We start from the raw sequence: 17,431 nt of genomic DNA on the forward strand, positions 1-17,431 counted from the left end.
CTAGTGTAGAGGTAAGGTACAGTAATCAAAACCATATAGTAGACTTCAGTCATATTGACAGAGGCTCTAATTTCTGGTTGACTAGTCCTTGTGTGTTTGCTGTGATACCTGCAGAGCCTTGTTTGGCACTTTTCTAGAAGAAAGATCATCACTTTCTCTATGCATATGACTAATAGGCTGTCACTCATACCTATCTATCTGCCTTATGAGGACATCAGTAATGTTCTTCTTGAAAGTAGAATATGTTCCCTACTATGTCAGATGAATTTAAGGTAAAGCTGGCTATATGTGTGCATTCAAGAGGTTATAGAAGAGTGCTTATAGACTAAGCATATGAGAGGGATTCTGAAAATCTCCTTCAAGCTATCCCTGAACTTTAGTTAAATATATGTGCATATTCTGCCAACATAGACCCACAAAAGAATTCTGTTGACCTTGAACATAAAGATATTGGGCGATAGTATTTTGGGAGGCAATGTAGTGTTTGTCTAGAGGTCCACTTAGTTAAGAACCACCATCTCTTTGATCTTACAGTGATACAGTTACAAGGAGGTGGTCGGTAGGTCCTTTGGCTCACAGTGCAGAGTAACTTTTGATTTAAAATACTTTTCAGAGTTAAGGAAGTAAAGCATAGCTTCCTCCTTGCTCGTCCCTTATTAAATAAGGAATGGGTATTCTAATAATTTGCTTCCTGAATCACAGTTCTGTCTATTTCACATAGGTCTCTGAATTATAGACATTTTTACCAAATAATTATCCTTCCAAGAAGCTTTTTGTTTTTTACTACCTGGTTAAATAGAACTACTTGGTTTTTTGTTTTTTCCCAAGTGATCTTTTTCATGTTGCTATGCAAGACTGTGACATGCCTGCTCGGTTAGTGCTTCAATAGCTTGTCTACAGGACACATTCAGAACCGTGTGCAAGAGAGCATAACCACTGTGACCTTCTTTGCATATGTGAATTATCTCATAAATCAAGATAATAAATTAGAATGGCTGTAGCTGTCACCAAAATAATACATCTCAGTTCATCCTCTTCTTACTCTTAACTAAAACAAGGATTAAAACAATCAAAATCTTAAATGTATTTAATTTTAAAAGAATGCAAATAATGAGGAAGAGAATCATCATGTCACATCTCTGATCTATAAAATCTCCAGGAAACAAAAATTTTGAAAACATGGCAAAGGGCCAGTTTAAGGAAGATATGGAATCTCCTCTCAGAAGTGTAACTTCAGTCTTTCATACTACTGAATTATTTCTATCTTCTGTTAACAAAAATTAAATTTCACAGAGTGTGTGATCTTGGGAAGAAAGATTTCTTTGCAACAGCTAATTAAGGAGAAATTCCAGGGGAATTTAAAGCCTTAGTACTGTAAGATTGTTATAAAATGGCTAAAAGTTTGTACTCAGTTAATTCCCAATACATGCAAATTACAATTCATGGAATTTTTAAGATGTTCTTTCTTCCTTGGCATCGTCAATAAATGCCCTAATTTTAGGGCTTTAGAGATTTCAAAATCCACAGTAGCCCCTTGAATTTTTGGTTAGCGAATTATTTAGCTCTCTGTTAGATGAGTCATTAGTTTTTTGTGTGTGTGGGCGCCGGGGGGGGTTGTTTAGTAGCTTCCAAGGCCCCAGACCTGCAAGTTGCTCCATGTAATTGGACTCCTGCAGTGCTGCTTCAGTGAGGCTCTTCACAGGGGTAGATGTCCACTTGCATAGAAAACTTACACAATTGTGGCCTAACATTGTATCCATGTGCAGTTCAAAGATTCTCTCTCGCTATCTGGAGGATTGACTTAAACTTCTGAGAGCAAAGTGAAGTTAGGCAGTACTGATACTTTCCACTAGAGACACCATTGCTCAACCTTTAATAAAATTAGGCCTGATCTACACTACAAAGTTAGGTTGACTTAAGCTATCTCGTGTTGATCTAGCTGTACAATGTGTTTACACTTAAATTTATCTCCTACCAATGTAAGCATTATATATGTCGGCGCAGTAACATCACTACCCTGAGTGGCGCTGAGGTCGACGCAGCATGAGTGTAGACACCACATTGCCTATATCGACCCCAACAGTCCTCCAGCAGCAGCCCACAATCCCTGACACTGACATCCCTGGTCACAATTGTGAACTCCCCAGCCCAGGGGTCACAGAGACAAGAAGGGCACCCCACACACACCTTTTAAACCACACTAATTTTTGAAATGCCTTTTCCTGATTGTCCAGCTTGGCAAACACACCTAGCAGCTTTCCATTGTTGTGTGCAACTGTTCAGCCGACCATACAAGCTAAACACTCTAGATGTGCTCTGGCCTGGAGTAGACCGAGATATCGGATCTCCTGGGCCTGTGGGAAGAAGAGGCTGTGCAGGCACAGCTACGGACCAGCTATAGCAGTGTGGACATCTACGAGCAGATTGCACGAGAAGAGGTATGACACGGATCAGCAGCAGTGCTGTGTAAAAGTAAAGGAATTGTGGCAGGCATATCAGAAAGCCAGGAAGGCCAACAGTTTATCCAGTGCTGAGTTGCAGACCTGCTGCCTTTACAAAGAGCCCTATGCCATATTTGGCAGAGACTCCACCACGCCACAGACCGCCATGGATACCTCCATGTAGCCCAAGAGACAGACTCCTGCCATGAACAGCGAGGAGGGAAATAGGGGACATGTGAGTGGGGGAGTTCCAGCGTGCAGTGAGCCAGCACCTGTTTGAGATTCCACCATCATCCAGTCAGTCCCGGCAGTCGAGTATGAGCAGCCCCGATGTATGGGAAGGAATCTGGGGTAAGTGTGTAAATATATTTGCCATCACAATTACGTACTGATAGTGCCCTCAACTAACAGGACACAGTTAATGACTTTTCATTAATGTACTCGTGCTAGAAGAGGTAGCGGTACAACAACAAGATGTGGAGTTACCTGTTTTTCATTCCCGTGCACAGTTAGGCAAGAGGAATCATGCAGAGCAGTTTGTTTATGTACATAGAGATTTCCCTTGAATCTTCCTGATTGGTCTCGATGAAACTTCCATGGAGGTTCTTTGCAGCCTTCTCCTGAGGGCTTGAAGAGATGACAGCCTTATATTTCTTTCTTCCATGGCAGGACACTTTCCCATGTTAGGCTGCAAGAACTTTGCCAATCACAATTGCAGTAAACTGGCTAGCAGCATATGGGTCTCAGTGGCTTCGGGCTGCCAGCAGCCAGCTGTGCTTTCTGTGCTTTTGTTACCTTCAGGGTTGGGACATCAGCTGAAATCACCACCACTTGTGGGAAATGGTGCCAGCAGTCAATGCCATTGCCTTCCAGTCATAATTTCATGCAACTGGCAATTCCCTCCTCATTTCCCTCACTCCTGGAGGGCCATGCTGAGCACAGCTGATGGTGTGAATGGTGTTGTGCACAAGTATTCCAAAGCAGAAGCGTCAATAAGCATGTATTGCTTAAAACTTAAGGGGAGGATGGGAAGGGAATTCTGAATCTTCAGTTTTGCTTTCCATTGTGACTATACTGACAATAGTACCCCTATGTTTTATCTCTAGCTGCTGTTGTTGTGGCCTTGAGGGGTTCCCCCACCACAGCTGCTGAACACTTGAGCCAGATAAGAAGGAGAAAAGAGAAATTGGGATGGCATGTTCGGAGAGATCATGAAAGCCAGTACTGCATCAGACCATGAACAGGGACTGGATAGTGAATATGTATGGAGAAGGAAAAAGTGGACAGGAGAAAGTCCCAGCAGGAAAAGGAGGAGATGCTCTGGACGTAATGGGGCTTCTCCAGCAGCAAACAAAGATGCTGTAGACTCTTGTGGACCTACAGGTTCAACAATCCTGGGCTCACCTCCCTTTGCAGTCCATGGAAAATTCCATAGCACCTCCCTACACCTGCTCTCAACGTTCCACATGGGATTAGAGGCTGCATCGCTACCCCCACCACTCCACGCCGAGGGACAGTAAGAATAACCATGGCTTCAGATACTTTGACCTGTAAGCGTCACAGTTGCTATATGTGTAGCTAAAATGGACATATGTTGTTTCCCCTTCTAGGCTCTGTTCCATTAATATATTAAGTTTTTAATGTATTTGCTTTCAGCATGCACAGAATTTTTGTGGCAGTTTGTTAATAAATAAAATTTGGAAAATAATTAATCTGTATTGCTTCCCAACATGTGCTGCAGATTGCCTAGCAATACTGAAAGCACCCACTTACTTGTTATTTGTTTACAATGCTGCAGTAATCGTCTTGCAACATGGTTAAGCGGTGTTTGGTCCCATCAGCATAGTAAGCTATAACATTATTTATTTTTATATATAACACTGTCAACGGTAGTGTGGTTTTCTCGGGCCAGATGGGCCCTAAATGATACATAAACTTACAAGACTGACACAGTTGTTCTTACTGTTAGAGCACTTCAGTTAAGCTTCATCTTTTAGGAGGAACACTCAAATGGGTCTTGTCACGCTGGCTGGATTGGGGGGGGGGAGCAATTATGATATTGTTTGACATCAGTATGTCAAAATCATAATAATTCATGTGAGATATGCCATGTCAGGTACTGTTAGAAAGGCTATAATGTGCTAAGTAAGATGATAATGTTTATGTTCATGTATTATATGTGTAATGGAAGTTATGAATATGTTTGAGATATCTATATTTCAAATTGTGCTGTCTGGGACACACCCCAGACAGGATGGCTGCAGAACAATTGCCTGCTTAATGGCCCCTTAAGACATTCCCAGGTGCAAGGGGCCCAGGGGCAGAAGCCAGGGTTATACCTGATGAGTCACCAGGACTTTCCCATGTGACTCTGGAGTCCATTTTGGTTCCTGTAAAATTCCACAAGCAGCAAGGCAGGGGCCAGAGGATATAGGCAGAAGACAGAAGCCTTGGAATCCATTTTGTCTTCAATCCTGTTCAGCTTTCAGCAACCTATCTATCTACTTTGGACCAAGTCATCTGCAACTGAAGCTGTGAAACAAAGGACTGAGACCCATCCAGATACTGGATGTATATCAGAGGGACTATACAAGCCTGCAAACTCCACAATTCTTCTAGAAACCTGATGTACATGGACTTTTCAAATCATTTGTATGTATCTGATTGCTTTAATCCTTTAACATTTCTCTTATTGTTTGTTCCTTTCTTTTTATAATAAACCTTTAGTTTTAATTACTAAAGGATTGACTGGCAGTGTGGTATTTTGGGTAAGATCCAAACTTATATTGATCTGGTACTGTGGCTGACCCTTTGGGGTCAGGAGGAACCTTTTTAGTAAAGAGCATAGTGTTTAAATAACTGGTCTCTTTACTGGACCTAGTGGCTGATTGGGAGCCGGAGACTGAAATGCAGCAAAGGGGACTGTGTGTATTTGTGTACTGGCTTCTTGATTACCAGTTTGGGGAATCAGAAGCACAGTTTGTGGCTGGTTGGAAAGTCTGGCTTCAGTGCCACCCACCAGTGCTGGGAGAATCTGCTCTCCTTTTGCAGCCTGCCCTGACCTTGGCATTTTCAGGTGGCTACCCCAGGTACGGACAGGTCACAGGTCTTACTGTGGTTTTCTGTGTTAGTGGAATGAGGCAAAGTGCATCAAGCTATTTGACATTATTTAGACCCGATTGTATGATAAAATGTGTCTGACCGATTGTAGTTATTCGTGCGTTGCTTTAGCATGTGATAGGAAGTTTTCAAGCAGTTCTGATGATGAGTTGAAATCCGACACCGAGGATAGCAGAAAAACATTGTATCCTAAAAACTAATTAATATTTCTGGTTTTGCCAAATTCTGTATGTCACGGTCACAAAGCTGGTTGTATCTCTGTCCCCTTTGGGGTCTCTGAGCACTTATTTGTGGGTTGTTTCTGTATATCAAAAAGAGGATATTCTAACTATGTCGCAGGACTGAGCTTGAATGCTGTCTAAAGGTAAGAATAGAGCACTGCTTCCCCAAAGTGCTACAAATGTAACTGTAGGTAGAAAAGCTTTTGAATACACTTCCAGCTCACATGTTGCTTATCAAAATGACTTTTCTTAATTCTTATGTTTCTGTGTTTCTAAACAGTCTGTATCAGCATTTGCTCCTATCTGCAACCCAGTTCAGTGTCCATGGGGGAAAAAAGCCTTTGGTGGATATCTGGGATCAGATCTAACTAAATGGGAGGTACGTGTTGAAGATTCCAGTGATTGAACTGTAAAAATGATTGTGACTACACTGAGGTAGGGAAGCAAAACATGAAGTGATGACTTCTGTTTGAATAATACCATGTTATCCCATCACCAAACATTGAACCCTGTTTTACAGTACTTGTGTGGATATTGATCACCATCATACTGTTATTCTATAATAAACATGCTTTAAAAGGAGGCTCTTCTTACCAAATAGAGACAATAAATTCTCTCTTCACTTCTGAAGATCTTAAATTGTGAGATAAGCAGAAGTATGAGCAAACTCTGGCTCTTCGTCTACTTCCTGGAAACACTGAACAGATGAAAATCTGATCCTCTTTTTAGGGTGATGAAAAGCTCTGAAGGCTCCCCTTAAGATATGTCTACACTATAAGTGAAGGTGTGATCATAGCATGGGCATGCTCACTTTAATTGAGATGGCCTGGGTAGCAGTGTAGATGTAGTGACCTGAGCTTCAGCATGGGCTAGCAGTCAGACTGTCTACCTGGAGGGCTTGTTCACTGGGTGCATGCTCACCTATGCTGAAGCCCATGTCACCACATCTACACTGCTGTTTTCTGTACTAGCTAGATTAAAACTAGCACGGTATGCCTACCTGAGCTACAATCACACGTTTACTTGCAGAATAGTTATACCAGAGTGTAGATTTCTGTATTCTTTATGCACAAAGGAATTGTTTCTTATAGTGGCAGGTGAAAGAGGAAACATTTGTTGGTCAGAGATAAGTAAGTCTGAGTTCTTCTTCTAGTAGTGTTGCTGTGGGTGCTCCACTTCAGGTGTCAATGCGTCCTTGCATCATCAATCGGAGATTTTTGCCAGCAGTGCTTGTCCGGGTCACGTGTGCACCATACTAGTCTCTTTTTGGCACGCGCAACCCGACCCTCCTTCAGTTCCTTCTCAACCGTCCGTGGTCCAAGAGGGAGCCGCCAGCAGTTCCTCACAGCTCATTAACGTATCTTCATAGTTAGTTTTTTGTAGACATTTAGTCAGTTTTCCTTTCAGTTTTAGCTTTGTTTATCCTATTTTACCTGTTTAAAAAAAACCCAAAAACCTACCTACCCTTTAGGCTAGTTAGTTTTCCCCTTACCGAGGTGGTGCGACATGCTGGGCTCACTTGGCTTCAAACGCTGTATCTCCTGTAGGGATGCAATGCCAGCGGCTGACTGGCATGCACAAATCTCTGATCAATGATGCGAAGACGTGCCGATACCTGAAGTGGAGCACCCACGGGGGGACACATCTCGAAGAATCTTAGTCACTGCTCAAGGTGAGTAACCCTCTCTTTTGTAGGAGCAGGCTGGCAAAACATCCAATTCTTTATTTAAGATTAAATACTATGGGCATTGATACCGATAGAACAGGAGTACAGTCAAAGTGAGAGAGATTTAAGGTTTTGGCCTCAAAGCCCTAACTTTTAACTGAAAAATCCCTGTGGGTGCTCCACTGTAGGTGTGGCTGTGGCTCTGCACTGCTGATGGGAGAACTTTGGTAGCAGTCTGTTCCACCCATGGATGCACTGCTCCCCGCCTGCCACAAGGCTAGCCAATGTGTGTGGGCAATCAATCCCTCAGTTCCTTCTCAACTGCCCCTACCTAGAGACTGAGCTAGAGCTGTCTGAAGATCATTAACTCCCTTAGAATTCTAATTTTAGCTTCTTTTGAAACCTCTTTTTCTTTCCCTGTTTCATTTACCTTTTATTTTGGCCATTGCCTTTAAAAAAAAAAAAAAAAAAAGACTCCCCATGGAGGAGAACACCCTGGACAAGGGTATGCCTGGATCTTCGAGCTTCAAAAAGTGCCTCAGTTACAAGGAATCTATCCCTGTGACTGACGGACATGTAGTGTGTTCGCTGTCTGGAAGAGAAGAACGTTCTACAGAACTGTGGCTTGTGTCAGGAACAGAAGCCCAGATACAGGATGGACAGAAAACTGAGGTTCAAACTGCTACTCATGGAGTCAGCCCTTCAACCTCCAGAATCCTGGCAGGAGCCCTCACTGCAATCCTCGACTTCAAAGGGAGGTGAGCTCAGAGATATGCCTGTGAGCCACTTATGTAAGGCCTTTAAGTAAAGGTCAGTATGTCCCCATAGCGAGCCCTGATTGACCCAAAAATGGTCCCCGGCTAGTTCAGTATTATCACTACTGATGGCACCGAAGTCGTCTAAATCTGGTACTGAGGGCATGCGCGGTACTGAACCAATAGGACAAGTTGGAATGCCAAAAGTCCTGATGGGTGCAGGCAAAGAAACATCGGTATTGCAGGTGCGTGAGACAGATAAAAGCTCCGCCCCAGGAAAGGCTTCATTGATACAGTCATCAATATTGGTACCACTGATGATACACCAGGCACCGATGGACCCTGTTATCAGGTCTGCATTTCTGACACTGTCGGTACAAGCTTCTCGGCACTAACAGCCTCCGCCGGTACCAGCGCCCTCTGCACTAACAGATTATCGATGTATGATGGATCTTTCAGTGTCCAATGCATCTGATTCTCCTCTTTTCAGTACCGGGGCCCCGGTACCAAGTTCACCTGGAGCCCTTGGTTCACAGATGATCTCCTGCTATGCTACCACCCTTTTCGTCGTCTGAATCAGAAAGAGAGCAAGAGGACCTCGCTTTCCAACACTTTTCTCACCCACCATATGGAGGTCAGCTCCACTATGGACATCAGGCATACCACTCCTGTGACCCACAGCCTCCCTGATTTGGGCAATGTGGTATCTACCACCAGGCCCTTTCCCACCACAATGGCCATACTGGGACCTATGTCAGGCCCAAAGGCAACAGGTCTCTGTCACCTCTAGTGTGGCTGACCAACAGCCAAGGAAGTACCCTCCTTTAGTCGCTGCCTCGAGGGCTTTTGAACTTCCCAAGCAGGCAAGGGTGGAACTGGAGGTCGAAGTTGAGGGGGAAGTCACTCTTCCAGCCCACTTCTCATTGTCACCAGACGAGACAGTGATGTCCCCCTCCGCCATCTATGGCAGATGACTTTAAACTGTTTCAGGACTTGGCACGGAGGGTGGCAGAGACACTTCAAATACCTTTACAAGAGGTGTCTTATTTGCACTATGAGCTGGTGGACGTTCTACATTCCTCCATCTTCTCAGGAGTGGCCCTCCCTATTAAAGAGGTTCTACTGGACCCTACCAAGGTGATATGGCAGATCCCGCATTTGTCCCACCAACTTGTAAGGGGGCGGAAAAGAAATATTGTGTACCAGAAAAGGATACGGAATTCCTGTTCTCATATCCGCCTCCCAATTTATATCATTGTGGATGTAGTTAATTCTAAAGGCCACCAACACCACTTTAAGTCCACCCCTTATGACTGTGACTGGAGGACTGGAAGCATGTGGACCTATTTGACAGGAAGACCTACTCCTCGGCTACCCTTCAAATACAGAGTATTAAACTACCAAGCCTTGTGGGCCAAGTCTGACTATCAGAACTATGTGAAACTTAGTTCTTTTATTGACTAGCTCCCCAATTCTCACAAGGACCAATTTAAAGCCTTGGTTAACGAGGGCCAGTTGGAAGTGGAAACTTCTCTCCAATCTGCACTTGATACAGCTGACACAGCAGCATATTCTATTTCCACTGACTTTGTGATGAGACAGGCCTTGTGGCTTCATCTCTGTGGTTTCCCCAAGGAGGTTCAAATGATGGTGGAGAGACCTCTCCTTCGAGGGGACAAAATTATTGGCTGAAAAGACTGATACCTCTCTCCACATGTTAAAAGATTCAAGGGCCACACTTTAATCCCTCGGGAGCTATACACTTGGATATAAAAGAAAGTACAGCTCTCAGCCACCATTCAAACCTTGCTCACAATACTCAACCCAGTACTCAATTCAGTAGGCACAGAGATCACCTAATCTCCAAGGAAGAAACCCAGGATTCCCAGGTAAGACGTCAGGATCTCAGCAAACTTCCTCTCAGCCCTCTACCTCGAAGAGGCAGTTTTGATGGGTTGGTCAAGGTACTCGTAGAACACTCTCCTCACTTCAGTCTGAAAAAACCCACCCATCCCTTTGGAAACTCTCTCGCCCCATTTCGCAGCACCTGAGAACCAATAACGTCTGACAGATGGGTGCTGGAGAGCATCTGACATGGATATTCCATCCATTTCTCCTCCCTCCCCCCTCCCAAAACCCTTTCCCATTCCTTTTCAGGGACCCTTCTCATGAGAGCTTGTTATGTCGGAAGATAAACCACCTGCTTAGTGTAGAAGCCATAGAGCCAGTGCCCACACATGTAAAGGGCAGAGGCTTCTACTCTCATTACTTCCTGATTCCAAAGAAAAAAGGCAGTTGGAGGCCGATACTGGACCTCAGAATGCTCAGCAACTTTGTCAAGTCTCAGAAGTTCACGATGGTCACATTATCAATGATCATTCCAGTGTTAGGAAAAGGAGACTGGTTCTCGACTCTTGGCCTTCAAGATGCATATCTTCACATCTCGTTCATACCGAGCCACAGACATTGGCCTCAGGTTCACACTAGGCCAAGACCACTACCAATACAGAGTATTCTCTTTTGGCCTCTCACCGGCACCCACAGTATTCTCCAAGATCCTGTCGGTAGTGGCAACCCACTTTATGTTATCAAGGCGTGATTTATCCTTACCTGGATGACTGCCTTCTCAGGGCACAGTCCTTCACAGAGGCCCAACGAGTTACTCAGACCACACTGGAACTGTTCCAGAATCTGGGCCTACAGATCAACGAAGAAAAGTTGACTTTAACACTGGTATAGAAGCTAGAATTCATAGGAGCCAACCTCGACTCCATTCAGCCAAAGGCACTCATCCCACATCACAGACTTCTGTCTTTCCTTCTTGATAGAGACAGTACAATCCAACTTCCAAATTTGGCCAGACATTGCCTCCAGCTCCTGGGGCACATGGCTGTGGGCACATTGGTTATCGCTCATGCCAGACTATGCATGAGATGCCTCCAAGCATGGTTCAACTCTCAGACTGAACAGAGAACATGAGCAAACTACTGTCGATGTTGACCAGGGTCAAGCACTTGGACTGGTGGGAGAACCCAGTAAACATCTGAAGGGGTTTCAAATCCAGTTTGTCAAGTCTTCCCCATCTCTATTCCTGACCACCAGTGCATCCCTCATAGGACAGGGAGGCACACCTCAGGGGTCACACAATGTAGGGCAAATGGTCTCCAACAGAGACATGCCTCCACATCAACTTGCTCGAATTCAGAGCAGCCAGAAACACATGTGCTCACTTCATTCTGCTATCAAAGACATTCACACAAGAGTCATGACTTGTATGTATTACATAAACTGTCAGGGAGGTGCCAGGTCTCACTCCCTGTGCGCAGAAGCACTAAAACTATAGAACTGTTGCATCTCCCACAATATCCTAATATAAACCGCTTACTTGCTGGGAATACACAACACTACTGCAGACAGTCTGTCACAAATTCCCACAAGACCACGAATGGAAGATTGATTCAGTGGTATTCCACCACATATTCTGGCAATGAGGGACATAGAAATAAACCTATTTGCTACTTACTAGAACAAGAAATGTACACAGTACTGCTCCAGAGTAGGGATTAGATGACACTCCATGTGAGATGCTGTCCTCCTTCCAAGGGAGAAGGGTCTTTTTTACACCTTTTCCCCTATTCCCTCTGATACTGAAAATCCTGTTGAAAGTGAAAAAAGAGAAAATGTCATACTGATTGCTTCTTTCTGGCCTAGACAGAAGTGGTACCTTTACTTGTCACGGTTGGCAATATATCCACCAATGACTCTTCCAATCACTCCTACCTTCTTTCGCAAAATGAGAGATGCACTCTCCATCCCAACCTACGGATTGTATGGCTCAAAGCCTATCTCCTTAACGATTCTGGTGCATAAGGATTTCTTGTACAGTACAAAAGGAGCTACTCGCCGCACCTATCTACAGAAATGGAAGCTATTTCAGATCTGGGGCCAGCCCAAAGGTGTCATCCCTAATACATCCACCCTGGCAGTGTGAATCTCAAATAATTACTTGTGCAGTAATTGCAACCTCCCATGAGCAGATAGAAGGATACTCAATCTTTTCACATCCAACTATGAAGAGCTTTCTCAAAGGCCTAGCAAACCTCTTCCCACAACCCATGCCTCCCACTCCCTGTGGGATCTGAACCTAATGTTAAAAGGTCTGACTAAGCCACCATTGGAACCTATGGCCACTTGTTCATTAACTCATCTTTCCATGAAGGTGGCATTCCTTATCGCCATCACCACTGCAAGAAGGATTGGGAAAATAGGGGGTTGTGCCATCAGAACCACTTTCATGGCGTTCTTCCCTGACAAGGTCACGCTTAGACCACATCCGAAGTTCACTCTTCAGGTGATTTCTGCATTTAACATAAATCAGCTTATTCAGCTTCTAGCCTTTCATCCCAGACCCCATCAAGATAATAGGGAAGCCATCCTCCATACGTTCTACATGACGAGAGCCTTGGCCTTCTATCTGGTCAGGACAAGAGCCTTCAGTCAGTCTCCAAGATTCTTCCTCTCCATTGCAGATAGGTCAAAAGGTACAGCGATTTCAGCTCAGAGACTCTCCAAGTGGGTTTTGGGCTGTATTATACTGTTACCAATTACGTAATATAACACCCCTGTCTTCAATATGCACGTATTTACGAGGTCTGTCTCCTCATCCGTCGTCTCCTCCAAGGATATCCCTATATCAGACATATGCAGAGCAGCTACCTGGGTATCTGCACACACCTTCGCAGAACACTATGCCATCCTGGGGGATTTGGCTGCAGATTCAGTGTCACAATACTATCATCAATATTAGACTTGACTCCGAAGTCCCAGCCTTCAGTGCTGGGCATTGCTCGGGAGTCACCTACAGTGGAGCACCTATAGGGACACTACTCAAAAAAGAAGTTACTCACCTAGTGGAAATAATGATGGTTCTTCGAGATGTGTGTTCCTATGTGTGCTCCACGATCCACTCTCCTCCCCTTTAATTCAGAGTTCTAGTAGTTGACTGTACAGTAGAGAAGGAACTGATGAGGGATTGCCCACACATGTGGGCTAGCCTCGTGGCAGGGGAGGAGCAGCGCATGCGCGGGTGGGATGGATTGCTACTAAAGTTCTCTGATCAGTTATGCAGGACACACACATCTACAATGGAGCATCCTTCAGGGCACACATCTTGACGCATCATTGTTACTGCACAAGGTGAATAACTTCTTCACATTCAGCTTACTCCATAGTTTGGATAGCCTTTTAACATTTAGTTTTAGCATAAACATTGAATTGGACCCCAGTTTCTTGCCTTACATGTCCCTAGACTATTCTAAACCATAATTCCAACCTAATTTGCAAGTATAGATACTAGGCTAAGAACTACATTCTTGAAAATCGTTACACTTTTAATTAGTTTCATTTTATTGCTACAGGCATATGATGCTACCCATCTTGTGAAATCTTATCCAGATTCCCATCTCGATATCTTAATTGATCAAGGGAAAGATGACCAGTTCCTTTCAGCTGGGCAGTTACTGCCTGACAACTTTATAGCTGCCTGCACAGAGCGGAAAATTCCTGTAGTATTTAGACTGCAACAGGCAAGTACCAAAAATTAGCTTTTTGTTGTTGTCTTGTCTGATGTATCCATCCCGTAATGACTGGGTTGACTGTGTGCCTAATAGGTGGAGCAGTTAGCCAGAAGTAAGAGACAATCCCAGGCCTGAAATAGACAAGACAGGCAAAGGCTGGGAAGGGGCACAGAGAGATCAAATGATTTTTGTCCACGGTCATGCAGCAGGTCCATTGGCAGTGGTGAGAACAGAGAGCAGCTCTCTTGACTCGGTGCAGTAGCCTAGCCACTAGATGAAATGACATACCCCCGGAAGACCTTTGCTTAACCCCAGGGGTACACATACCCCTGGTTAAGAACCACTGCACCAGGCCACGCTGCCTTAATTACTTTTGACTACTACAGGAGTAGCTGATTTTTAGCTTAAACAGTATATGGTGTTCAGAGTGCAATCCACTCTACTGGCAAAATGCTGATGAGGAAGGCAAATAGATCAGGGTACTTATCCTGAACCAAGTGCATTTGTTTTTGCAGTAACCCTTCGCAAAAGCATCATGAAGAAAGTGTGCCCTTGTCTGATTTCTCATCTGTATCCATTTAAGCAATTTTAGTGGTGTGTTTTATATATATATATATATATATATATATAAAAATGTAAATCAGCAAGGTGCAGAGCTGTCTGATATGGTATGTTGAATTTTGGCTGATAGGGTCAGATGGGAAGCAAAGAAAGAGCCCTCCCTTTCCTGTAGCATTATGGCACAGAGTAGCACTAGTCTGAAATTCTTCGGGGTTTTTGAAGTGACTCCATCCTACCTGACATGTCTTCCCAAGATTGCTCCTGCCTGCACAGCAGGTGTATTTACTATTTCCCCTCCCTTTCTTTATGGAGTGTGCCCATCTTCACCCAGATAGGACAGCCTAGTACACGGCCAGTTTATGTAGCCTCCTAGGGTTAGGATAGGCCTTGCATAAATCTGAAATAGCCTTCTTAAAATAAGCAGACAGACATTGAATGAGCCGTCATTAGCAATGCCTTATCAGTAAGTACCTTGAATTGCTGATTGATTTTTTTTTTCCCCGTTTCCTAGGGCTATGATCACAGCTACTTCTTCATTGCTACGTTTGTTAATGATCACATCAGACATCATGCAAAATTCCTTAATGCTTGAACCCCAGGAGTCTCTTCTGTCCAGTATACATCAATACAGACACAACTGTAAACAAAAATCACTTGCTGAATTAGTGCCTTTGAAAATGGAGTCGTACTGATTGTACTGCTAAAAAAATCTTTAATTCTGTTTGTGTATTTCAAAATAAATATTTTGAATGTGCTCCTCTGCTTTGAAAATTGTTTAGCTATATTGGGAAAAGCATCCTGAGGCAAAGGCTCAGAATAGAAATTCATTTGTGTTTTTGTTTTTAAACAACATATTGAGGTAGAATATGTCAGCAGTATCAGGACTGTTAGACTGCACCAGGAGAGGGCATGTAGGTGAGAGGAGTGCTTCAAATAATTACACACTAACTTTCAATTTGTCACTAATTCAGCACTAAACAGATTAATTGGACAATTTTGAATAGCTGAAAACAATATCAAATTAAATGGCTTAAACTGTAGTGTGTTTCTCCTGCTTATTGAAATTTATTTCCAGGTCAGTCTGCAGCTGGTGATGGAAAATACAGACACGTTTACGCTACGGTGATATTAACCATTCCCCTTGTTAACACTGAACCTGTAACCTGAGGTTTGAAGGGAAGGGGCTTCTGTGACAGACACCCTAAAAGCAGCCATCAGAAATCAGGTATTAAAAGGAGCAGCTCATCCTTTTTATGACTTTCTTTCCTCAGAAACTTACTGAGTGACAAAGGCTACAGATTCTTCTAGGAAGTGAGGAATAAAGGCCAGTGGCCTAAGACGTTTCTGAGGTATTGATAAGTTTTTGAGGGATAAATGTAAAGAAACTAACAAGCACAGCAGTGGGGGGCAGCTTCTGTCACCTTTAAGTAGTACTTTACCTTCTGAGGAGAAAGGGGGCTCTTCTACATGAGTAAAGGTGATACCATCTGTCCCTCTTGGACCAGATTTAAAATGATTCCCTAGGCTTTGTAATTCTGCCTGCTACTTTGTGAGGGGGGAAAAATATAGTCAGTCTTGTCTTCACTAGGATTTGAGAGAGTTAACCCAACATAAGAACATACTGTGGCTGATGGCCGGCTTCCCTCAGTGGGTCTCGCACCTTCCTGCTTGTAGTGGGTCAGGAAGTTGCCCGTCACCCCGTCTTCCCTGGGGGAGAGGGGTAGAGACCCGGGCCCACCTGCTCCTGTGGGTCCCAGCCCAGGGGCCCTATGAACCACAGGGGTATACTGCTGGCTCTGTATTGTTTGAGCTGCAGCCTCTTCCCCTGGGCTACTTTTCCCCCCTCAGTCTTTCCGGCCTCTCCAGCCCTATGTCCTTGCCGCCCCTTCCTGGGCTCAGTACTTCCTTTGTGGTTCTTCTGCTCTCCCCCACTTCACTTCTCCAATCTGCTGCTGCTTCACGCCACGCCACTCCACCCAGCACAACACCTCTGCTTCCTCCAACTTGTGCCCTGTGTGTTTGGGGCGGAGCCCTTTTATGGAGCACCTGGCTGATCCTTAATCAGCCTCAGCTGCTCCTAATTGCCCCCAGAGCTCTGAGTTAGTCAGCAGGGAACAAAGCCCGGAGCATTCTGGGGCTCACATATCTCCCATCCAGCACTCTTCTATTGCCTTCTGCCTTCACCATATCACAATACCTATCTCCACTAGTGGAGTTAAAAAGGTTTATGTGGTGGGGCAGGATTTAATCAACCTAGTCCGGCCGTTGACCATGCAGTCTTGCTTTGCAAGAGCTTTCTGGGCACTATGTGGATCCAACAGCTAGTCCTTTTCCCTCCTCCAATAGCGGTGCTGGCTATTTCAGCCTGAAGCTGGAGTAATAGCTCTACTGCTATAAGATGGCTGTGGGGGGAGAATTTCTTACCTACAGCAAGTCCTTGGAATACTTGCTATCACAGGTTCTCACCCCTACTGTGGATTGCAGAGAGCTTATGGACCACCTCTCCCTCTTCATGATGAGGTAACATCCCCACACCACATACCACAGTTGCTTACATGAATAAGTAATATGTCAGTAATGTCATTTCACACGTCTTCTAATGCAGTTCTCAACCAGGGGGTACACAGAGGTCTTCCAGGGCCTACGTCAGCTCGTCTAGATCAGTGTTTCTCACCCTGGGCATAGTGGGACTGATTTAGGGGAATTGCAAGTGCAGAGCTGGCATTAGGGGGTGACAAGCAGGGCAGTTGCCCAGGGCCCAGGAAGCTAAGTTACTGCTCTAATACAATAGAGTAGCTAGTAACAAGCTGGGAAGTCAGTAGTACCCTGTAACTAGTCAACTTTCGTCCAACCATCTGTACTCCAGAATCTCCAGTTCAAAGCACGACTGCCCACTCTGGACAGAATAAGTAGTAGTTAAGCTTGTGGAGGAAATACTGGGTTCTGTAATCAACACATCACTTGACCATAGTTCTACTTCCAGATGTCACTGACTGCAGTGGTAGGGAGACTGATGCCATGTAATACCTTTATAGGTGTGACTGCTGGCTTAAAAACTGCCTAGAGAGCTTAGTGATAGTTTGTTACACGT

The 17,431-nt window shown here is 44.4% G+C and overlaps 1 protein-coding gene across 2 annotated transcripts in view; it reads left to right on the top strand.

The window, feature by feature from the left end:
- ESD (esterase D) overlaps positions 1-15,380 on the top strand; it is a 35,034-nt gene extending 19,654 nt beyond the window's left edge. For both annotated transcript variants that reach the window (XM_067563123.1, XM_067563122.1), the window contains exons 7-9: positions 6,063-6,161; positions 13,621-13,788; positions 14,852-15,380. In XM_067563123.1, coding sequence (XP_067419224.1) covers positions 6,063-6,161; positions 13,621-13,788; positions 14,852-14,932 — 348 coding nt within the window. In that variant the 3' untranslated portion in view covers positions 14,933-15,380. The remainder of the gene's footprint in view (positions 1-6,062; positions 6,162-13,620; positions 13,789-14,851) is intronic.
- The last annotated feature ends 2,051 nt before the right edge of the window (positions 15,381-17,431 follow it).

The sequence above is a fragment of the Emydura macquarii genome, unplaced genomic scaffold, assembly GCF_026122565.2.
Source record: "Emydura macquarii macquarii isolate MOO-44397 ecotype Brisbane River unplaced genomic scaffold, CSIRO-AGI_Emac_v2 contig_2473, whole genome shotgun sequence".
In the NCBI taxonomy this organism is placed as follows: domain Eukaryota; kingdom Metazoa; phylum Chordata; order Testudines; family Chelidae; genus Emydura; species Emydura macquarii.